At 41.4% G+C, this 24,452-nt stretch overlaps 1 protein-coding gene across 2 annotated transcripts in view; it reads left to right on the top strand.

The window, feature by feature from the left end:
• Positions 1-24,452, top strand: part of SNTG1 (syntrophin gamma 1) — a 188,126-nt gene that overhangs the window by 85,743 nt on the left and 77,931 nt on the right. For both annotated transcript variants that reach the window (XM_024742651.1, XM_024742652.1), the window contains exons 10-11: positions 7,012-7,141; positions 21,186-21,224. In XM_024742651.1, coding sequence (XP_024598419.1) covers positions 7,012-7,141; positions 21,186-21,224 — 169 coding nt within the window. The remainder of the gene's footprint in view (positions 1-7,011; positions 7,142-21,185; positions 21,225-24,452) is intronic.

Here is a 24,452-nt window from a genome sequence, read left to right on the forward strand (position 1 = left end):
TACAGGTATAAGGTATAGGTGTGATATATCACTGTGACCTGCATTTGCATATCCTAGTGATGGTCAGCACCTTTTCATGTGCTCATTTATCACATGAAATCCTATTTGGTGAAATGTCTCTTTGTCTTTTGACCATTTTGTAATCGGCTTTGCTTATATATTTATATTTATTTTTTTACTGTTGAGATTTGAGAGTTTTATGTATATTCAAGAAAAAAGTCCTTTGTCTCAAGGTACTAGTTTCTGTATTCTGTTTTCTTTAACTTTTTTCTTACTTTCTGAAATAATTAAACATTTTTATTTTTTAATATTCCCTCTATTACAGTGTTATATATGCATTCTTTTACTTTGTTTTAGTTATTGCCTAAACGTTATACCGTATGTCTTTGTCCTTCCAGGCTGCTATAACAAAATACAGCAGATAATAACAGCAACAAACAACAGAAATTTGTCTCTCACAGTTCTGGATGTGGAAGTCCTAGATTAAGGCACCTAGATCATGTTCTAGTCCTTTGATGAAGCCCCCCCCAACCCTTCTTGGTTCATATCTGGTGTCTTCTCACTCTGTCCTCACTTGGTGGAAGGGTCAGGGATCTCTCTGGAAGCTCTTTTATAAATCACTAACCCCAGTTCACGAGGACTTGCCCCCGCCATGGCTCTAGCATCTCCCCAAAGCCCCACCTCTCAATACCATCTCGTTGCTCACTAGGATTTCGAAACATGAATAGGAGGTGGGGCACCAACACTCAGACCATAGCACCATCTATACATGATTTATTAGTGTTTAGTGCAATTTATTAATTTTGCCTCTTTCAGAAAATTCTAGAAACTTAGAACACTTTAGCTAATTCCTTTATTTCTTTCTTGTCTTTGGGCATATATATAGATAGATAGATTTGAATTATATATGTATCTTAAAATTTTATTATCTTCAGCTATTATTCGTATCCTAACTTTAATCTTTCTGTTTCTCTTTATTCTTTTGTTTCTATTTTTCTTCTACTTTAAGAACTTTTGAAATATTTCTGTTAATGGTATTTTTAATGTGTATACTTGTTTTCTTTTGTTTTTACTTTAAAAAATTTATGTAGTTACATGATTTAAAAATGGTTAGCTAAAGCAATTTATGAGAAAAAGGAAATTGTGTGAATCCAGATGACTTCTTACATTTTTACTTTTATGGCACCTCAACACATCAACAGCTTTTAGCAATTGAATTAACTCCACTCAGTAAATACGACAGTAATAAGCAGTTATAAACACAGCACTGTTCTGAGTGGGTTGCACTGCACTCCAGCTTGTTCCCGCATTCGCTCAGTAAGTACTGATTTAATGTCTACGTAGGAGGTGTTGTGTTTGCTTCTTTCTGTGAAGGAGCTCACAGTCCAGTGGCAGCTGAAGCAGGGGATGAAAAAGAAAACATAAATTATTGGCCCAAGATGGCAGATATACAAAATTGTGGAGCTTGGTTCGAAACCTAGGATATTACGTGCTGGTTGGTTTGGCCAAGGCCCATAATTTTAACTCTGATGATGTGATGCGTCTCGTATTTAATGGCAACAAAGTTGTGTTACTGTCATGTACTATTATGTAGCCTGAATTAGAACATCACACTATTTTATCAGTGGTGAGACAGTTTATGTTCGTCGTATAGTAATGATTTAGAAGTATATGTCTCATTTCAGTTTTGAAGTATCAAAATACGACAGAACATTGCAGTGTCAGGGAATCAGAGTGGGAAGGTTATTAAGGAGAAGAAAGTGGTCGATGGTATTAACTACAGAATAGAAATACTGGATAGACTGAGAAACAGATTAAGCTGAAGGTGACTTTGGCTAGAGTAATTATTGGAGTGAATTGGATAGAAAAAAATGTTTGGTATGAGAAGGATAGTGACGGTAAAGTAAGGGAAACAGTATGTAAGGATACGTCACCCGTAGCGTGATGGGGGAAGGGATGATACGTCACCCGTAGCGTGATGGGGGAAGGGATAGAAAACTTAAGGCGTCTCCTGCTCGTGCCTAGTGGCCAGGGGGAAGGAGGAGACACAGCGGCCCCGTTGGGTGCACCATTGCCTTTGCTCTTCCATCGCTCTGTCACAGGTGGTGCTGTGCAGATGTACTGGGAGTCGCTGAACGGATGGACTTTCCTCCATCTTCACAGACAGGCCAGCAGGTCCACCTGGACTTCACTCTATGTGGAGCCGGAACAATTGATGATTTAACAAATATATTCAACTAAATAACATTAAGATTCTAGTTGATTTCACCTACTCTATGAGCCATGCAGTGTCCCCTTGTATATGTTTGGAAGTAAGATGTCCTTCAGTAGGGGGATGGATAAATAAACTATGTACACCCAGATAGTAGAATATTATTCAGCCCTAAAAATAAATGAACTACTGAGCCATGAAAAGACATGGGAGAACCACAGGTGCATGTCACTAAGTGAAAGAAGCCAATCTGAAAATCCTACACACTGCTTCCAACTATATGACCTTCTGGAAAAGGTGAAACTATGGAGACAGTAAAAACATCAGTGGTTGCCAGTGGTTGGGAGGTGGAGAGAGACGAAGAGGCAGAGCAGAGATACTTGGGGGAGTGAAAATACTCTGGATTATGTTATAATAATAGATATATGTCATTACATATTTGCCCAAACCCATAAAATGTGGGACACCATGAGTAAACCCTAATCTAAACTATGGACCTTGGGCGATATGACGTGTCGATGTAGGCTCATTCGTTATAACAAAAGTGCAACTCCCTTGTGGGAGATGTTGATAACAGAGAGGGTGTGTGTGGGGGGGGCGGGAAGTCTATGGGAAATCTCTATACTTTGCCCTCAATGTTGAATAATAATAATAAACCTAAAACTTCTCATTGCAAAAGTCTTTAAAATGTGAGGTACGCAGGACCAATGCTGCCATCTTCATTTTACACAGAGAGAAATCAGAGGTCGGAGAGTTGCATAAAATCAAGGTACTTGCAATACCTGACAGATTTTAACTGAAGCGGGACAGAAGGGCATTGCAGACAAAGAGAACAGTGGGGAAAAGCCTCTGTTTAAAAGTTCAGGGCTTGTGTCGGATTGGTGAACTTCAGTTTTGGAAAAGAGGTAACAACGTGGTTTGGAAGAGCTTCTGTACAACCTCACCAAACAATTCAGGTTTCGAGCCTGAACCATAAAAGCTGTGATGAGATGGTGCCCCAAGGTAACATCGCGAGCAGAAACGACCTGAACTCAGTGAGAAGCAGAGCACTTTGCTGGAATCATTAACCCGAGCTGGTCTTTTTGTTTGTTTGTTTGCTTGTTTGCTTGGTTGTTTTCGTTTTTCCTTTCCTTAATCATCTCCCCAAATTGTTAATAACCAGATCAAGAATAATGGCCCGTTTTTAAAATACTGCTTGAGTCAGTGCTGCCCTACACACAGAGAACCACTCTCACGGGGCAATCTTTCTTATGTTCCTCCTGAGTACTGGGACGCCCTCCTTGCTTCTCTCCTGCCTTCATTCACATTTTTCCACGTTCTTATCCAGCACAGAGAGAACATATTTGTATCATAAAATACAGTATGATCCTTTCACTCCAAAGAGCCAGTGTTCCCACAGCCCTGCCTGACTCGGGATTAGTTGGAAATGCTGCCACGTGGTTTGCAAAGCTCTCGTCGATCAAGCTGTGCTTTACTGCCACCTTCATGACTCACCGCTGCCCCAGACGCACATGGCAACGAGCCAAACAGCCCCTGTTTCTCACAACCTCTCACGCCTTCACGCTGCTATTTGGTCCCGGAGTAACTACCTCCCATCCAAAATGTGCACTTTCTCTCCTCTGCCGCATCTAAGCCATTCATCCAGTTGGATCCAAAACCCAGGAGCAATGTGGAGTCTAGCTGCTCCCTCATATTCTGTGGAAGGAAACAATCACTGACCCGCAGACTTTCTAACGCCTTTATAAATCCCATGAGCTCACTGTTTTATTTGCACTCTCACTAACACATGTGTATTTTAGTCCCACGTCATCGCGTAGCTGCCAGGTACCCTACATGGTGTGACAGGACCGCCCACTCCACGCAAATCTGATCATGGGAGGCCTCCAGGGAGGCTCAGCCGTGGCTCCCGTGGGCTCTCAGCTCCTTCCGGGGTGTTCACACCCTCCTCCGAGCCTGCCTGCTTCCCCCTGATGTCCCCACTCCCTTTCCGGACAAGGCCATCTAGCCGCTCCAAACCTGTGTAGTTGAGTCTCTACAGCTCTCACTTCTCCCACTTGAGATGCCTTCTCCGACTCACTCCTCACAAACTCAGCATCTCCGACACGTGCCTTCATGTGGCATACGATGCACAGTGAATCAAACATGAATAACTCAGTTGTAGTCATAAGACATGTATGTGTTTCATGTAAACGCATATTTTGAAAATTATTTATGACTATTTTTAGTGAGCAGTCTATTTTTCATACAAAGAACGACTAAGTGTGTATTTTAAATGAATAAAACTACTCTGAAATTCAGCAACATTTGAGAATAACTTTTGCTGCCAGAGTTATGATCAAGAATCCTTAGAAAAATAGAAAAAATGATTCTGAGCAGAAGGTGGACAGTCTGCGCTCAGAAGTTCAGATTTTCCAACTGTAATCATGTCACTGCTTTTTTCAGCCCGTGTGTGTGTGTTTGTATCTGTGTGTGTGTGTGCAAAGAATCATAATTGAGTCTAAGAATCCTCAAGACTACTGCAAATATTGTTAAAGTTTAATGTTTCCCAGTTACTACAAGACTAACTTAATGGCTAATGTAGTTTATTGATTTCAGAGACTATATGATCAAATAAGATAAAACAAATAATTTTTTTTTTTTTACGATTACTGATTATCTTGACTCAAAGAATTACATTTTCTAAAAGCTGCAAATACGGCCACAGCACTGCAGTTCTTGCTAAGTGCTGGGTGACACATTCTTGCAAAACTCTCTCAAATATTGCATCAAGACCACACATTAACGTCTCATTCAGGGAGCTCCGGTGATTAGTGAAAGTATTGGGGTCCCACCAGTTAATCCGTGAAGTATATTTTTCTCATTTTCTGTTAGGGGAAATTGAGAGGCAACTAAGTGGACTAATTTGCCAATATTCTTATTTGTTCAATAGCAGAGGCAGAAATAGGAGCCAGGCTATAATCTTTACGACCAGTTTATTTTGTAAGAGGTTGTATGTAAGCAAATAAACTGTTCAAATACTTCACTTACATTCATGAAAGGGTTTCCAACAAATCAACCTGAAAAGTGGAAACAGAATGTAAAAATTGATACGTATTAGTGTATAAGCCCAGGTTTATATAAGGTTAGTCCTTTAGAATTATTCCATGTGGAGACTGTGTAGCACGTGTGGTTACATAGACTGCAGATTTCCTCTAAGTGCGTTAAGCCTAATCAGCTAAAAATATCCAGCTGCCACGATTCATTTAAAGCAGAGAGTACAGATGTGTTCAAGACATGCTGTAGTTTGTGGTGCATGAAGCAATGGTTATGATAGGGAGCAGAGAGAAATGTACGTTACTAACTCAGCTTAGTTCTCCTCTTCCATGGGTAGTTGAGCTTCTCTCTGCATATTTAAAATGTCTTACTCACTCTTGAATATCAAAATTAAAGTTAAGAAAGTCACGTGAAGTTGCAGTATTCTTTTTGTGCTGTGCATATTTTTTCATGTCACAAATTCAAAAAAACATTAGTTCAAAGAGACAGACAACAGTTGTCCCCTCTCAGGCTTTTCATGTACTTTTAAGAGCAAACAAAAAAGAATATTTGAACACTTCCCTGTAATCATTTGAAAGTGCTGGTCAAGGCTATCGGAACAAGTTTCTCTGAAAACATTAATAATGTGGATGCAGAGAGCCGTAGGTGTGAAAGTCTCTGCCACGTGTCCGGTTCTGAAATCCGGACCAGTCTTATGGGACAGGAGAGTGACACAGGCCTCCTGATGAAGCTGGGCCAGAGAAATGCCGCTTGGGGTGTCTTAGTTTGCAGAAATGAAATCATGTGTAATATCCGCAAACTCCTACTTACAAAATTCAGAAGAGACAAAAAAGCAATTTAATTGGAGAAAAATATATAAATGTACAGTATTTACCTAGCATTTTGAATACTGAACTACACAACTTTTCTATTGCTTCAGAAACAGCTGGGATTTAAAGATAGTTTGTGCATTTGGGGATTTTTATCCATTCCTCTCCATTAAGCTTGTATTGAAACATGCAAGAACTTGAAACAGGAAGGTAAAAGTAAATAATGAAAGCTGTAGGAAGCTGCTTTAAACTCAACGGCACTTTTGTAGACCATTTAGGACCGCATCACTGAATGTTCTCTAACGACAACAGAAACTCAGTAGAAGACCATAGAGATATTTAGGGTGGCCGTGGCGTTTTAAGGAGAGTCTAGTTGTTATTGAAATGCGAACATCCACATAAATTTCAAGCATGAGTATTTAGACGTGGAGAAGAACTGCGAACCTCTCGTCTGAAACCAACTTAGAGAAGATGAGGAACAACTGGCTTAACAGCTGACAGAGCGCATCAGCTTATGACAGCAAAAGATTGTACATGAGGCTCGGTATCTGTGCGTGCGGTTTCTGTGTGATCTTTCCACTGTACGTCAGGAATGCATTGAAAAATGTCAAGAGGAGTTGATGGTGCCCAAAATCATGGATAAACATCGATGTATAAGTTTATGGCACACTGGAGAAAGAATCCCGCTTAAAGGTCTTAGATATGCATCTCAAAGATTCTCCAAACGTACCTGAATCTCAAGATGCCTTGTAGTCATTCAAAGTTGTGTGTTGTCTGGGTTCCTCTGTAGTGTTCCATTTAAAAACAGATTTTTTTTTAAAGGGAAGTAAGCAAATATGAATTTGAAGCTGCATTTATGTTGTTTGAAAGAAGAGCTTTTGAAGACGTAACTGTTTCAAGTCGCAAACAGACAAATGAGACGATGTTCTGATCTAATTTGCTCTGACACCTCCACAGGCAGAACGCTTTTCAAGTCATCGCCGTGGACGGGGTCTGCAGCGGGATCATCCAGTGCCTCTCTGCTGAGGACTGTGGCGAGTGGCTGCACGCCGTAGCGACCAATATTTCCAGCCTCACGAAGCACAACGTAAGTCGTGATTCGCAGAGCTCTGGCCGGTTCCTCGGCCTCAGTGAATTTCTGCCGTGCATGCATAACCTTGCATCAGCCGCTTGGTGTTCTAAGAATGGGCCACTGCACACCCACCATAAACACTGCTGTGCAGTGTTTAGAGAAAATCACTGTCCTGAGAGTTTTAGTCCAATGTACCGGCTCGACAGTATTGACACCCAAGTTCCATTCACAAACATCGAAGCATCTACATTAGTTAAATAACTGAAAATAGATATTTAGCACTAAAATATCTATTATCTGTATCTACATATATCATCCCTCTATCTATGTCTGTATATCTATCTATATATGCATCTGTCTAGATATCTTTACATCACTTCTCCCTCTGGTTCCTCTGGAGATCCCCAAAATTTAGAGTATTAACTTGAAGCAAGTACTGTTTGCTACAACCCATGAATCTTAACCTTCACAAATCTCTTCAAGTACGGGAGCTGGTTTAGGCTTTAGCTGGGACCCAGCCCCCTAACCCATGGCTCCTGCCACCTCTCTCCTTCCACGGGGTAAGGGAGTAGTAGAAGTAAAGTGAGTGGGCTTCTGTGTAAGCACGGCTCTAAGGCGAGTCTCTCTGAAGCGTCATCTTCCATTGTTTAGTTTGGTGCCACCTTGGATAATGGTAAAACAAAATCAAAAGAGTTTCGTCAGAATATTTTTAAACTTTATATTCAATGATCTAGAAAAAAGTTTTCAGACAGCAAATATAATTGCGTTGTTTTTTTGCCTTGGGTTTTGTGGGGGTTTTTGTCAGTCTGAAACCTCTTGTCCTTTTCGGCGATTCCAATATGATGACACCACCAGATCAGCAGAGACTGAATCTTGGGTGGGCACTCCTGCCCAAACCAGATTGCCCCGGAGATATCAGCCTGGATTATCCGGGAGGGTCCAGTGTAATCACTAGAGTCTTTAGAAGTGGAAGAAGTAGGAAAAAGAGAGGACTAGGGAGACGGCAGCATGGGGAGGGGAGGGCTGACACTGCTGGCTCTGAGGATGGGGAGGGACCAGGACCCCAAGAGGGCAGGAGGCCAGGAGAAGCTGCCCACGACGAGGGGACACTGCCGCCCCGGGCAGAGACCATCCTGCCCTCACCCTGATCTCATCCCAGAGAGGCCCACTGAGGCTGCTGACCTACAGAACTGCAGGATCACGGATTAGTGTTTCTTTTAAAGCACGGTTTGTGGAAATTTATTATTTCAATAATAGAAAACAAATATAGCACCTATTTATCTTCAAAATAAATCCATTGAATTTTTTTCACTTAATCTAAATCTCATGGTTTAATCTGAAAATCATACTTTTACTCTTTCACATTTAACTTTTTCGTAATAACCATGAAATGCACTTGCATATAAGAGAAAACAACCTAATATTTGTATTATTAGGTTGTCCATGTGCAAAGCAGCCTACAATATTATTTGAATCCCTAGACCCTTTCAAAATAACTCATTTGTAATAATATCACAAGAAAAGTCATCGTAATTGCTGAGCTAAAGCCACCTGAACAGGGACTGTCTTTGGAGTGGGAAGGGTCTGTGTGTCTCAGTGCCTCGGTGGGCCGGGCAGGGCTGGGAGCCTTCACATACCACAGAAAGGGGGAGGGATAAAGGGCAAGAAGAAAGTGAAGGAAGATGGAAGCATAGCTCCGAACACGCTCCTGTTTGATCAAAGGGAATCTAAGATGATGCTTTTGCAGAGGCATGGCTGCCATGGGGAAAGCATGGCTGCAGTGTCAGGGACTCGGTGTGGAGCCTTGGTCTCTACTCACCAGCTCTGGGACTGGGCTTCGTGGTCCCCTTCGTCAGCGGGCACCGTTAGCTCCAGCCACCGTGAGGGTTAAATGAAAAAGTGCTTTAGACATCCTGGCCCTTGAATGATGCTGAAACGTTTGCACTTTTTCTTCTCTCCAGCTGCACTCTAAGTTAAATGATTTAATCCATAAACCACCAATAAATGGCCGTATCGATGTGCTTATTGTATGCGAGGTGGCACATCTTTGTTTTGTCCAGTTGTCATTTGAGATTCTCCATCTTCTGAAAGATGGTTGTTTGGATAACAATGCTGATAAAACGGGACAAGATGAGTTAAATGTCTAGTAGTGACTAGACCATTGAGCAGCTATATTTCTGGCAGCCACAGATCTACCCCTCAGTTCCCTCATCTTTAAAAGAGACAGAGGGAAGACGATAGAAGACAAAGCTCTCTTTCAGCCAGCATTTCATGAATCTAACCTTTCCAGCCACTCTTTACCGCTCCAGCACTAAAATCAATCCTGAATGATAAGCAGAGAGAATCTCATGCAACATTTCTACTAAGGTTCCCTGCTAACATAAAGGGATCTCTTCCAGTCTAAATTCTTCCATATATATCCTATGTATGCATTTCCTTTATTGGAATGGAGTATGCTGCTTGAAATGTATCACTTGTGTGTGTGTGTGTGTGTGTGTGTGTGTGTGCGCGCGCGCAGACAGATATATATGTATATGTAATATGCCTCTATTCTTTTTTAAAAGATTTATTTATTGTTTATTTATTTTATTTATTTTTGGCTGTGTGGGGTCTTAGTTGCGGCATGCAGGATACTTGCGGCACGCGGGATCTTCATTGTGCTGCACGGGCACCTCTCTAGTTGCGGCACGCGGGATCTTCATTGTGCTGCGCGGGCACCTCTCTAGTTGCGGCACACGGGATCTTCATTGTGCTGCGCGGGCACCTCTCTAGTTGCGGCACGCGGGATCTTCATTGTGCTGCGCGGGCATCTCTCTAGTTGCGGCACGCGGGATCTTCATTGTGCTGCGCGGGCATCTCTCTAGTTGCGGCACGCGGGATCTTCATTGTGCTGCGCGGGCATCTCTCTAGTTGTGGTGCACAGGCTCCAGGGTGCGTGGGCTCTGTAGTTTGTGGCACGCGGGATCGTCATTGTGCTGCGCGGGCATCTCTCTAGTTGCGGCACGCGGGTTTTCTCTCTCTAGTTGTGGTGCACAGGCTCCAGGGTGCATGGGCTCTGTAGTTTGTGGCATGCGGGCTCTAGTTGAGGCGAATGAGCTCAGTAATTGTGGCGCATGCACGCGGGCTTAGTTGCCCTAAGGCACTTGGGATCTTAGTTCCCCGACCAGGGATCGAACCCATGTCACCTGCATTGCAAGCTGATTCTTTACCACTGGACCACCAGGGAAGTCCCAATGCTTCTATTCTTAGTGGTTCAATGAAAATTACTGTGATCTTAAATAAGAATGATTGCATATATGAGATTTTCAAAATACATAATTCATATTTTATTATGTGAAAGAGAATAGACTCTTTTCCCCAAATGTTTGTATCAATTGAGAATGCTTTCAATGACAAACTAGAGAAACCCTAAATACTGATAGAGTAAAGAGTTGGGTTTTTCCCCAAATGAAAAGAATTGTGGATGGTGGCATCTGCTGGAAACCACCATCCACCCAGAACCCATCCTCTGCCTACACACATAAGGGCTGCAACAGTTCCAAACATCACTTCAGTGTTCAGAACAGGAAAGAAAGGGAAGAAGGATAAGCAGCGTCAGCTACATCTCTCCTCTTTCATCAAGATAAGAGAAAATTTCCCAGAAACCCTTTAGTGGACTAATAATGCTCACTTCTCCTCCCGAACTCAGCCCCATGACGATTCTGAGGGGTGGGTGGCTGGAGAGTGGGGGGGCTAGTCTCTGCCTTTTCTAGTGTTTGTAGTGGGAGAACCAAGAAAAGAAGATTGTGAATGGCTTCTGAGTCAGATAACCAACAATATCTACTACACTGCTTAATACTAAACATATTAATTCTAAAAATAATGCATGAACAACCAACACCCCTGTGCTTTTTGTGGATTGATCACAGTCCTTCAGGATTCACACACACACACACACACACACACACACACACATTTCATCAGTCATTTGAGTTCCTGTAGGATGTATTTCAGCCATCTTCCTATATTTTACCCATTTACCTGCAGGAGCAAAACCCATTACTTGGGAGTCACATTTAATCCACAGAGTTCTGCTATTTTAGATGGCAAATACTTGCAAGTTGAGAAAAGGGAATTTTTTCCCATAATGCCGTTGGTTATGGAAAGCTAAAGAAGAAACTTCTATCATGTCTGCCACATTAAAAAGACTCGACAAAGCTTGTAGGTGAATTGAAAGTCATGACAAAATAAAGCCTAGCAGAAAGGAGATTTACCGAAAAGGAACTGAAGTCTGTGATCAGAGGTTGCAGCGTGTGGGCTGACAGGCATGGGTGTCACTTAAGGAGACGTTTTCTTCCTTTTTGTAGCCGCGGATTTTTCTGAGTCCTCAGATGCACTTTAGTGTAGGGTGTTGCTTTCTGCATTGCTTCTCCTCGCACACCAAAGTGCAAACTTCACACATGCAGATGTCACCCAGAAATGGGTTACAGAGGGTGGAATCAGACAACGGCAGAGTCAGTAGATCAAGTCAGAAGAAAGGCCGGGCAAGCTGGGCATTCTGTTGTGTGCATATGTGAACTAGCCAGCCTACTTTGTCTCTTAGAAAACTACTCACCAACAGTTAAAGTTCTTGTAGAATTCTTGATACTGGAGAACATTAGCTGATGTTTACTTGCTCAATCCAGAACTGCCTTGATGTTAACTGTAAAGCACGGTCGTAAGCAAACAGGCAGCTTTACTGGCAGCTTCCCTGCCAGCCCTGGTCCGGTTGGGCTCTACCCGCCTGGCCCCGCCCCTGCCTCCTCTTTGGAGCATTCCCAGCCCCTAATGTTCCAGGGGCCTCAAAGCCACAGGCACCGCACAGGGGCCCTTGCCCCGACACACCCACCCCTCTGCCACCCGTGCCCAGGCCTGGATTTCAGCGTGGCCTTGGTCGTAATCATAGTGACAGGAGCTGACCATCCTGGGCCCACAGCTGCTCCCAGGCTGACGGAAGCTCCACGGGAACGTGGGGTAATTCCTCCCCCGGGCATACCTTGTCCAGTGCAAGTCGGGCGGCAGAAGGAAGCAGGCTAACAGAGGACTCGCCCTTGCTCACCGGATGAACCATCTGGAAACGCAGTGACTGCACGAGGCTCTGAAGGCGGGTCACGCCTGGTGAACGACTGACGGCGTTTGATGAGAAGCCCTGGGCAGCTCGGGCACACGGACCGCTCGCCAGCCGAGGCCTGCTTTCTGCTGCCGGCCTCCCTTCCCTTCACCTGTGACTCTGGCCTCCTGAGGACTGTACACCCTCTTCGGGCTTTGTTTCTCGGGAGGTGAGACCAAGGGCACCGAGCGGTGCACGTTCCGCCCAGGAGCGGACGTCGTGTGGAAGAGAAGGGCACTAAGTACGCAGGTGAAAGGCCCCAGGATGTCACGCGAGAAATCACTGGGAGTTTGCAGTGGCTCCACGGAACGTTTCTTAGAACTGCCGTCTTCGGAAACTGAGCTTAAGAGCCAGACCCGAGGGGCAGAGGCAGCTGCAGGCCTCTCGCAAGGACCCAGGCTGGATTCTTACTGTGATCACTGCACGTTCCCCTCCTTAGGAAGCCTGACTATTTAATAATTTGGCAACGATGGACCTATTCTCTCCACCTGTGACCAATACTGGCAGATAAAACACATCCCATCACTGCCTGCAACCCAGGGTCCCTGCTGCCTGCACACCCCACGTCCGGCCAGGGTCCCCGCTGCCTGCACACCCCGCCTCCAGCCAGGGTCCCCGCTGCCTGCACACCCCACGTCTGGCCAGGGTCCCCGCTGCTCACATGTGCACAGGCATTGTGCGACCTGCTCTAACACTCATGCCAAAGACGTGCTTGTTTTGCCAACTCTACCAGAGGGTTCCTGAGGACAGGGATCTGGTACCCTTGGCATCCCTTCACGTCTGACATACAGTCATTTCTGGAGTTCAGTGAATTCATGGAAGAATAAGTTAGCTCTGAGCAAAGAACTAGACATTTATAAATGGCTGCAACCTGCTTTTAGCTTTTAGGCTTCTAATTCACAGTAAGATTGTGTGTGTGTGTGTGTGTGTGTGTGTGTGTGTGTATGTGTGTATTATATATACTATGTATGATATATACCATATACATGCTAATCGTAAGGATGGCGACAGGTAAAATTGAAAAGTTCTTGTACTAGAAAAAATAAGAAAGTTCACTTGGGTATAACACTGGGTGGTCATCCTGATGGATTCTTAATAGACAGGTTTTTAAAAGCAACAAGGCAGGCAATTACATTGTACCCATGGGCCTGGGGAATAACCAAGGTGGCCAGGGCGTAGAATCCATAGTCTGAGAAAAATGGATGAAAAACTTGAGCTGAAACGTGGGCTCCTGAGGCAGAAATCATTTTTGATTCTTCCCTTTCCTGGTGAAGGCAGTTTTACCAACAGCTGCAGAACGGATATATCGCCGTGATGCACCCACACTAACATCGTGTGTCATCGGGAGGACTTACATCTACGGAATAAGATCTCTCCGGGTCCTTACACATCTGCTAACTAACATTGGCCACAAATCTCTAAGGAAATTGGGGGGCCATTTCTTGTTTCCGTAAGAATTATTTCCTTGGATAAATCTTCAAAATTAATTTTCATGGGAAAATATACCTTGTGAGCAGGGTCCTGCAGCAGCCATCCAGAGAGCACATCACTCATCAAAATTGACGTGTACGTGAGGTTGAAAAAGTGAAAGAGTAATAGAATTAGGATACAATCTTTTAGATGTAAGCTCATCACTTATCTTTTTTTGTTTTGTTTTGTTTTGGTTTGGTTTGGTTTGTTTGTTTTTGCGGTACGCGGGCCTCTCACTGTCGTGACCTCTCCCGTTGCGGAGCACAGGCTCCGGACGCGCAGGCTCAGCGGCCATGGCTCACGGGCCCAGCCGCTCCGCGGCATGTGGGATCTTCCTGGACCGGGGCACGAACCCACGTCCCCTGCATCGGCAGGCGGACTCTCAACCACTGCGCCACCAGGGAAGCCCCTCGTCGCTTATCTTTAAACATTTAATTGGAAAATAATCCCTAAAGACGTTTAATGTAGGAAGAGGAAAACATTTTAAAAGAATATTTGAATATCCTATGTATTTTTCTTTTTGTCTAAAGAGAATGTCAAAAGACAACATTACCGCTTTGGTTTCTGGATACAACTGGTGATGCTAAAATTGAATATACAAAATTAAGGAATTAAAAAATAAGAGTGATATTTAAAACAAATGGATGCTCCTATTACTCCAAGTTTTATTTTTAATAAATTAAGTCAAAACAGATCTTTATTAAAACCAGTTGTGTAATTATTCTCAGTTTAACAGACCTGCAATAACTAGACTTCCTTTAAGGGGTTTCCATCATTAACATTCAATTAAAGGTTTTCAAAGAAAAAGAGGGACACATATTATCATTCCCCCCAGCATTCAAAGTGAATATTATTCATTAAAATACAGTTCATAGGGCTTCCCTGGTGGCGCAGTGGTTGAGAGTCCGCCTGCCGATGCAGGGGACACGGGTTCGTGCCCCAGTCTGGGAGGATCCCACATGCCGTGGAGTTCATAATATTTAAGCAGATGTTCACTTTTGATGTTGGATAAATTATAAAGTAATAGAATTATCATTTTATTTTCAGTTTGAGTGTAAGAAGTATAATCTGAAAAACACTTGTAATGAGTATTCAATGCCTTTATACGTGTCTTTCAAGTTTTTTAAGGGGAGTCGCAAATTTTAAATTTAATTTTAAATTTAAGTTCTAATGAAGATTCTCTAATGAAAAAGCTACTGGATTTAAATTAACCTTTCAATAATATAAGAATATACTATTGCATATAATAGAGTTTTAAAATATTTGTTTCTTTAAATAAGACTTCATTAATACCAAAGATTCCCATAAGAAAAAAAAATCACTAATGTAATAGAATAAAGTAGGAAGGCAAAATAAATGGTGAAAATGTTTGATAAAACAACATACATCTTTTTCTTAATATTATTTAACATCTACAAAAGTACGTAGATGGTATGCCAAAAGTACTCTTCTCAGTAATAAATTGTAAGAGCTTGAAAAAGAACTGTCTTTTCTATTCCATTTCATCCAAATGTGAAGATTCTTCTCACGTTGGGTTTTTAATGTGTTCTTTCCCTTAAAAAATTATTCAAACTTCTCTTCCTGCAAGAGTATATCTATATTACTTGATTTTTATATCTACTGGGCATGTTGTTTCCTAGAAAATCAAACACTAAACCCTATTTGCCATTTGACGTAACAGAGTTGGTAAAAATATATCTTAAAATATGTGCTTTCATATAATTTTAGACTTTAGGTATTTATTAAAGTTCAGAAGAGACTAAAAATGAAAATTTATTACAATAATAATGGTATATTTATTGCTAGTGTCCTTATTAGTGTATATGTTACATGTACATTAAAATGTGTACTTTTGTTGACATATATAAAATAAAATTACCATCCTCTTGTGTAGATGGCATATTATCCTTTGTTGAGTTAACATTTAATCATGGGCATTTTCCTAGCTACATTGAATGGACTAATAGGTATTTTGCTATTTGTTTAAATCATAAATAATGAATGGATTATTATTTGACATACACATCATTTAAAATATGTCATTAATGTAATAGTGCCCTATGAATTTTCTGGCATATTAATTTGTAAAAGATTGCTTATTATATCTTAATATAGGTGTCTAGGAAAAGAATCAAAGATTCTACACATTCTTTAGTCTCATAAACTAAGATTGATGTCTTAATCCAGCTAAATCAGGCGGGGCTGAACTTTCTGTAAGGCTCTGCTTCTGTTTCTTCTGCCCCAAAGGTGCAGCCCACCCTCCCTGCCCGCTCCAAGCCTGGGGGCTGAGAGCACGTCTATTCCCGAACACATCTACCCCCGGGCTCTGACTTCTCCTGGCTTCTTTCTCAGCACAAATTTACAAAACTCTGGTCTGTTTTCAGAGGTTCTCAGATTAATTTTTTTAGCCTTTTGTCCTGTTCAGATTCAGACTCCAGCAACTGTCTTGAGGTGAAAAGCAGTGTTGCATTTGAAGCCTCACAGATCTCACGTGTTGCCCCTGCAAACCCAGGAGAAAATACGTGCTCTGCTCCTCTGTCTGTCCACATGCTCTCCGTCTGGGCGTCTGTCCCCAAGCCTGCCTAGTGGCCCTGAGCTGTCAGCTCGTCATCTCATCTCCGGAATCTAAGCCATGCTCACCCTAGTTACAGCGGGAGCTCTCAGAAGTCTTTAAACAAAGTGCTTCACTAGGTTTCTCTTTCCGTTTCTGTGGCCCTCAGTAGGATGGTTGATGTGCCTCAGGCCACCCCATCCCGTCTTAAATACGTGTGCATTAAGTATGAGTTGCACTGGGAGTTTGTGGGTGATACATCGTTTTCAAGTAATTAACCACATTTTCCAGCTTTGTTCTCTATTCGAATTTAAAATACAATCTTTATCATTAACTCAGTAATATATATTTTAGATTCAGTGTTTAAGTTTCTATCAGAAGTCATTGTCACAATTAGTTTGGCAGGGTAAAACCCTGTTTTAATGATTGTAATTCTGTAATGCATTCAGATAGCCCCCTGAGATTAACCTTAAACACCTTTGGGTGTGTTTGACCTTTTATTCTTGATGGGCCCATAAAGGTCTAAAAATAGTTAGAATAGCACCACCAAATAATATTTTAATTTGGAAGAAAGTTGACATTCAGCAGTGGATCTATAATTTCATATTAGGTTGATTGTTAATGAATTTTATTTTTATTAGGTTGATTAAAAAGCATTTTGTTTTATTTCTCTATTTTTTTTTCACATTTAGGAAGATTGTTGATTTGGATAAACATATTTCATATTCAGACACCTTGAAATCACTAAGTCATTTTTAATCTAATTGTCTTGGGTATTTATAAAGTAGACTCTCTTCCATTAATGCCATGCAAAGCTGTTCTTTCTAATACTTTTACATTCTATTTTTACATATTATCTTGGCTATAATTTTTAATATCACTGTTACACATTAATGATAAGGGTAATTCTCATAGTCTCTTGTTAAATGGATTTTATATGTTTAATTTTTAACCATGGTATTTGTTAATTTGATATAAATGCTGATTCTATATGATGTAAAAAAGCATTATTTTTTCTTTTACTTATTACATTTACTTTACCATTATTTTTATTACTTTGGGATTAAATTTTTAGAAAAGGTTTTGCATATCTTTGTAAGGTTAAATTATTTTTCTTCTTAGCATAGCCATCCCATAGATGTGTTTCTATAAATCATGTCTGGTTCACAAATATGTCTTTGTGTTTAGTTCTCACTGTCTCTGAAAGTTAAAGTAAATGTCAAATTTACATACTGAGATTTGTCATAACAATTAAATTTCCAGAATTGAATTTCTGATAAAAGTAGAACACTGTGTTATATTTTGGCATAGCAAGAATATGTCAGGTCTTAGTACCAACTGTTCCCTTTAGTCCAAAATATGTATTAATCTAATGATTGCCATTATTTTTGCATTTCTGTTGATTTTACTCACGTGGAAATCATTAGCAAAGTGGATAAATGGGGTTCTTTCAATCAATTACAAAGCTCTGAGATGATACTAAGAAAGAGGATTAAATCAGATGCTAGTTAAGAAGAATCAGGATCTCTGAGCCAGTTGTAGATTTCCGGGTCAGAAAGGCGGGCATCCCAGGGGCCCCAGGCAAGGGTGGCAGCAGAAGGAACAGAGGCCCCCTCCCCTCTCCGCGCCCCGCCCCCCGCCCGCTGTGATTCAGGGCGGGGCTTCGGAGGAGGGGGGGCCAGCACAGGACACACCCCACGGGACAGCCGGCTGTGACTGACAGTGCTGGTCGGTCACGTGGGCACAGAGGGGAGATGAGGTGGAAAAGACCTTCTGCAGTCAAGGGTCCTGCAGCAAGGGCAGGGCAAACACAGCTGGACCCACACACAGGGCCCAAGAGAAGGTCACCAGCCACTTCTGCTTGGGTTTTCATGGCAGACCTGGTTCTTGGTTATGCAGGCCTCTGTGCACCTCAGGTAAACATACAAAAAAAGAAAGAAGACTCTTGCCAGGTGAAAAAGTGCGAGGGAGACAGAGGGAGCGAGGGAGGGTGGGAGAGAGGGAGCCAGCAGGTGGGCAGGGGGTGGGGGGTTGGTGAGAGCGAAGCCAGAGCCAGGCTATACCCCGAGTCCTGTACAGAGGGGACCCCGCCCCCCCTCACCCTGCGGAGACCACATCCCCGTAAACTCCCTGCGGAGACGTTCCTCCCGGGTGGCCAAGCGTCACCGTGGTCTCTGATGCTCTGACGTGTGTGGTCCCACTGGCGTCTCCAGCTCACAGCTCAGGAAGCTGCGTCTAGTCCTCCAGCGTTGCTAGGATTTTCTCACCAGCCTCGCAGGCAGGAGACATCTCGGAGCCTCTCCTGCAGATGGAAACACATCCTCTGCCTTCAGCTCTCCCGTCGTTTGGAAACCACCCTTGACATGGGGATTCCATGAGCACCGGGGGAAGAGTCCAGAGCTCTCTCCACTGGGACCCCCAGACTGTGTTTTTCTGTGTCCAGTCCCTCAAGACTTGACCTAAGGCGACAAGTTGCAGGAGCCCAGATCCCTCGCCCCCCTCCCCCTCTGTATTTTTGTGTCCACCGAGGAACTAGTCTTCCTCTGAGGTGAGAACTTGCTTTTAAATCATCAGCATTCTTTTCCTTCCCATTATGGTATAAACTCTAGGTATCGAAGCCATTGCAATTACTATAGACATTCAAAGCTAGGAATTTAGATTTTTTTTTTTTAGAAGTAACTTGCATTCAAGACTAAGCTAGAGGTCAAATACAATAGTTGGACTCTGTTCTGAGATATTCTGTCTCTTCACTTGTTCAACAAATATTGATTTTGCCCCTATTAAGACCCAGGCCGACGTCTAGGTGCTAGAAGTGATGTATTTAATGAAACAGAAATCTATGACCTCGTGCTCTTGTTTTCTGGGGAATCATAACACAAAAATAAGTTAAAATAAAATAAACAGTATTAGATAATGCTAAGTGATAGAAGGGAAAAATCAGAAAAAGACCATTTATCGCGGTGCACCGCTTGACATCTCTACCTTGCTACCTCTAAGCAAGGGTTGTGAAGAAACCTCAACTTCCTTTCTTTCTTGTTCACACTATGATAACTTAAAAGAATTCATTTGTTTTCTTTTGATCCTTTCACCCATTTTAATGAAGAATTTTGTTCAGGTTACCGTTTTTAATCCCAGTTTTAAATTGTTCAACATATCCTCTGGTTGGACTCTATGAACCCAGACTAGCTACATTGTTCCCACCCAAAAAGCCTAGAGCTGTATGTTACCAATGTGGTATGTGCGCGTGTGTTTGTGCTATAAATCAGAAAATATCTGTCTAGTTCATTTAGGTACTGTGATTTTCTATTTAGAAGGAGATGTTCCAGTATGATTCAGAAAAAAATAGAGATCGGAGCACTATATATTATTTTCTTGAACTAACCTGGAGGATCCCACTTAAGCAAATTTGATGGCAGAGGCTTGATCTTGAAAAACAGTTTTCATTGAATGCCATTTTAAGTAAATACAGTGCAAAGAAGTGTCATTTATTTAACTTCAGTCATACATTTTATGTCATTCATAGAACTAAAATTACATGTTAGGGGAGCTAAAAAATACAAAGCTAGATAGTACTCACTCTAAGACAGTGGTCCACATAAAATGCTGGTAGGATTTTATAGCAATCCTTAAAAACTAGTAAAAAGCATAGTTCCACAAAGTATTCAATATGAATTTTTTGACTGGTGGTGAAACATGCTTAGGGGTCTGCTCTTCTCTACCCATCTCCAGACTATCCTGATTTTAGCTGAAGGCACCGATAGTTCTAGAGATTTCCTGCACTGATTCCTCACCAGAGCAAAAACTACTTGGAAATGATTGTAGCAATGTTAGAAGGATATGATATTTGTGCATGACCCTGCAGAGATCACACACCTATGCTCAAATTTTATTTTCTTTCACATTTTAAGTGACATATATTCTGCCAGTAAGTCTGTTCTCGTACATGAGCCGTTTGTGCCTCCAACTTTGTGCCTCACGTTCATCAAATTCCCTCTTAATTCACGTTTATCAGTAAGACAAAGGGAAATAAAACTAAAAAAGGAAAACCAAAATAATTCAACAAAACATATTCTAAGTGAAAACAGTCTGTGTTTAGTCTGATGTAAGAGTATGTCACACGGGGAGCATCATTTAAGCTTCTCTAGAAAACCAATGAAAGATAATAATTGGTTTTAATTAGTAAAAATTCTGTTGAACAAAGATTTTTTGTATTATAAGGTCATTTGTCTAAATCTGATACTCATTTTCATTTGGCTTTTAAAGTTTGTTTACATGACTTAATACAGAGGAAACTCTTTCTCTGAAGACTTATTTTAAATTCTTACGACATGCCAATAAATTGTCTTAAAGTAAATGTTTATTTTATTTGAGGCCCTGACTAAAGCTATTTCGGTACGTGTACATTATCCTTTAGTGTTTGAATATTCCATTTCTTCTGTTCTCTTAAGTGTTAAAAGAGATAGAGTATAATATGATTTCAAAGTGAAAAAATAAATTATAAAAAGTTACTCTAGGGCCTTCCCTGGCGGTCCAGTGGTTGAGACTCTGTGCTTCCACTGCAGGGGGTACAGGTTCTATCCCTGGTTGGGGAACAAAGATCCCACGTGCCGCACGGCAACGGTACTTCTTATTCTCAGCAGATTCTCACTTAACATTTTATGGAAACATAGGCTTTTCATTTCTCATAAAGAGAAAATTATTAGATGGAAATCTTTCCAAAATGTTTCTATATGAAATCTGGGATAATTTTGAGAGTCAAAATATTTAAAAAGTTCGTAATTTGTGTTAGATATGCAATGATTCTAGTAAGTCAACGTAAGTATCAGTTTACATAAACTCACTAGAAATAGATTCTCATAAAATTTGGGGGATCTTGTGTTCTCACTTTCATTGTTTATTTATTATTACAGATTAGAAAAATCAACAGAAACTTCCCTGTAAACCAGCAGGTAAGATGGAGAAACACTCGCAAAGCCGAGTCGTAGGTTTCTTTCATTTTATCTATTACGTTACTAGAAGATAATCTTGATTGCATTTACTTTTATGTGGAAATAATTGGTACTGTCATTTGCCATCTTCAGGAAAATACATAATTTATTAGATTTCTTTCATATTATATAATATACCTGGTTTTTCTAATCGTACTAATAAGAAAAGCTTTTGAGCTAAGTGAATTAAGTCAAAACTATTTTGACAAAACAATTATATTTATCTGAACGCAGTGCTGAAGAACTTTGACAGCTATTTACTTAAGACAGTTGTACTGTATCTTAAACATTTGGGAGACCTATGTTTAATGGACCTAAAAGTTAAAGGGAATTTTCAAAATTGGCTGGTAGTGTTGAAAATGAGGCTAAATTAATGTGTGGAATGAAAATAATGTCCGATTAATCAAGCTAAGAATTTAGTTGACTTATTGGACTAATAATTGATGTTAGAATAAAATAATTGATTATAAAAATAACTGGTTCCACTTATAATTTTATTTGGCTAAACTTAACTTTTATTGCTTCCGTAAACATAATATAAACATTAATCAGAATAAGAAAAGGAAGCGCAGGTTCAGCTTGTGGACTCAGAGTCACCCTGTCTGGCATGTGTGACAGTGGCAGGGAACCTATGGCTGGACACAGACGTCTGACACTTGACATCAACCTCAGTTTGCAACCGCTGATCAAAATCTAAACACCTGCGATATTGATTCATAGATGGTACACCCAGCGCAAGTTAATTTCCATGGTAAAATTTTAAAAGTAATCTTCAGCTTGTCAAAACTAGGTTGCTTTTCTTATCTAAGCCTCAGCTCCCTCATCTGTAGCATTTGTGTTAGTCTAACTATCTCACATGTTTATTTTTGAAAAGTAAATGATAACAAATGTAAATTTCTTAATATATGACATTATTTGCATTAGTGTATTAAGTGTTTAAGTGTGTTCTTTGCAGTAGAGAATTTATGTTCTGGTATAAGTTGTATCATTAACGATGCCCAGGCTGCCCGCAGAGCCACGTGTGACCGAGCTAGGAGTGATCAGAGCCTTGGAGAGCGCGCTGCGCCTACAGCTCTGACCTGTCTTCCCCTTGGTGTGGCCCCGGGTACCCGGCACGCCTCCTCGGGCCCCGTGCCTGAGCCAGCCGGTGCTCTGGGTAGACACACAGCAGTATGGGTGTGTTTGGGGCCTTGTTCACAGCGCAGAGACCAGGCTCCAGCCCAGAGGATCTGATGCACTAGCTCCGGGATGATGCCTGGGAAACTGGCTTTGTTGCTCCCATCCCATCCCAGGTGATTCTGAGGCTGGGAGTGCACAGGTGACATCTGGGAAAAACAGTTTTAACAGTTTCACAGGGCTAAAGCAGAGGGAAAAAGTCATTAAGGATAAATTATTCAAATAGAAGCCTCAGCCGTGAGGGAAGAGTGCCAGGCCCAGGACTAGACAGGGTCGTTTCATAGTCACAGATATACGAAAATGTAGACCTACTCATTTGGGGAATCCTTGCCAAAAATATGAATGAAGAATATTTCCTTAAAAATGACTCTAATATTTGTGTTATCACTTCCCTTGCCCTTTAGACCCTAAACATGTGAAGTTTGTTTTGTTTTGTTTTGTTTTTTGCGGTTCGCGGGCCTCTCACTGTCGCGGCCTCTCCCATTGCGGAGCACAGGCTCCGGATGCGCAGGCTCAGCGGCCATGGCTCATGGCCCCAGACGCTCCGCGGCATGTGGGATCTTCCCGGACCGGGGCACGAACCTGCGTCCCCTGCATCGGCAGGCGGACTCTCAACCACTGCGCCACCAGGGAAGCCCTGAAGTATTAATATTTAGTGTAATTTAATTACTGTGAATATTTCATAACCCTGACTACGCCAGAGCTATGCTTTATTTATGATGGCAACGACATGGAACACTTCCTACACACACCCTTCAGTGACTTGGGACAGTCCTCGCCACCTCTGCATGTATCTAGGTTTTGAATAACACGGAGCGGAGTCATAAGAATCTGAAAAAGCTTGCATATAGAACAAATCATAATAAAACCTGTTTAATATTCTAACTCATACATAATAAACACAGATAAGCATAAGCATTTATGGTTTTATTTGCTAGCCTTTTAATGTTTTTATTATTATAGTGAAATTTTATTTCACATATCTTCGTATCTCACAATTATGAAATTATAGTGAATTCTTCTTGGCACTTTAATAACTGAAAGCGGGAGTTAATAGATTTTTCCCTCACTACTTCCCACCACGTTAATGAAGTCTTTCAGGAAATAGGATTAGTTTACGGTTCGACATTCATGTATATGCATAACAGGAAAGACTCCCCTGCATAGTGCGATGCATTAGGAGATCAAGCTACATCCTCTACTTAAAATCTGAGCCACGTTAAGGAATAAAAATTGAAAATCATACATAATCTCATTTCTCATCCAGATTTAGCACTCAGACAGGACTCCTACCTTGGACTAGTTGCTTTCATCTCAAATTTCTTCCTAACTTAATTTTCACGTAGTGTTCTCTGAAGCTCAGATTTGATATAAATATGTATGTTTATACATATGCTTTTTATTAAATAACTCAGACATAATGTTAAAATATTTAAGTCCCCTCATATCTGTGATACTCTAGGTCTCAAACAAAACCAAAAAGACATCATCCGAGATACATTAGAACAGAACTCTTCTGCTTCCTATGGGATTTGGTTTTGATTTTGTGCCGCTTGCGTGATACATGTACCCCAACCAGAGAAATTAAAATAAAAGCAAAACACAAAGGGATCTGGAACTGGAAAAAGTCACTGTGCACAGCAGGGGCCAGTGCTGGGGACCAGCTCTTCAGGGACACCCTCACATTCCAGGGGGCATGAGACTCTCAGTAAGACCACCTCACGGAAGAAGAGATTTTAATCAGACGTATAAACCATATGAGCAAATAAACCATTAGAAGGGAAAGCATAGTGTGGACATTAAAGAACAGTCCACAACTATTTTTACTTATCATGTGTTGTGTTTTTTTAAAAAATAAGGGAGTGGAAACTGTAAGTCAAGAACAGGAGATGGTGTCCAAAAATGTGGATTTGCAAAAGAACCCCACAGAAGTTCAAAAATGAACAAAATATGAGTATATTTGAAATTATAATCAATTAACCAATTGAATAATAGCATAGATACAAGTGAAGA

Source organism: Neophocaena asiaeorientalis, unplaced genomic scaffold (assembly GCF_003031525.2).
Source record: "Neophocaena asiaeorientalis asiaeorientalis breed wild unplaced genomic scaffold, Neophocaena_asiaeorientalis_V1.1 scaffold226, whole genome shotgun sequence".
Taxonomy (NCBI): Eukaryota; Metazoa; Chordata; class Mammalia; order Artiodactyla; family Phocoenidae; genus Neophocaena; species Neophocaena asiaeorientalis.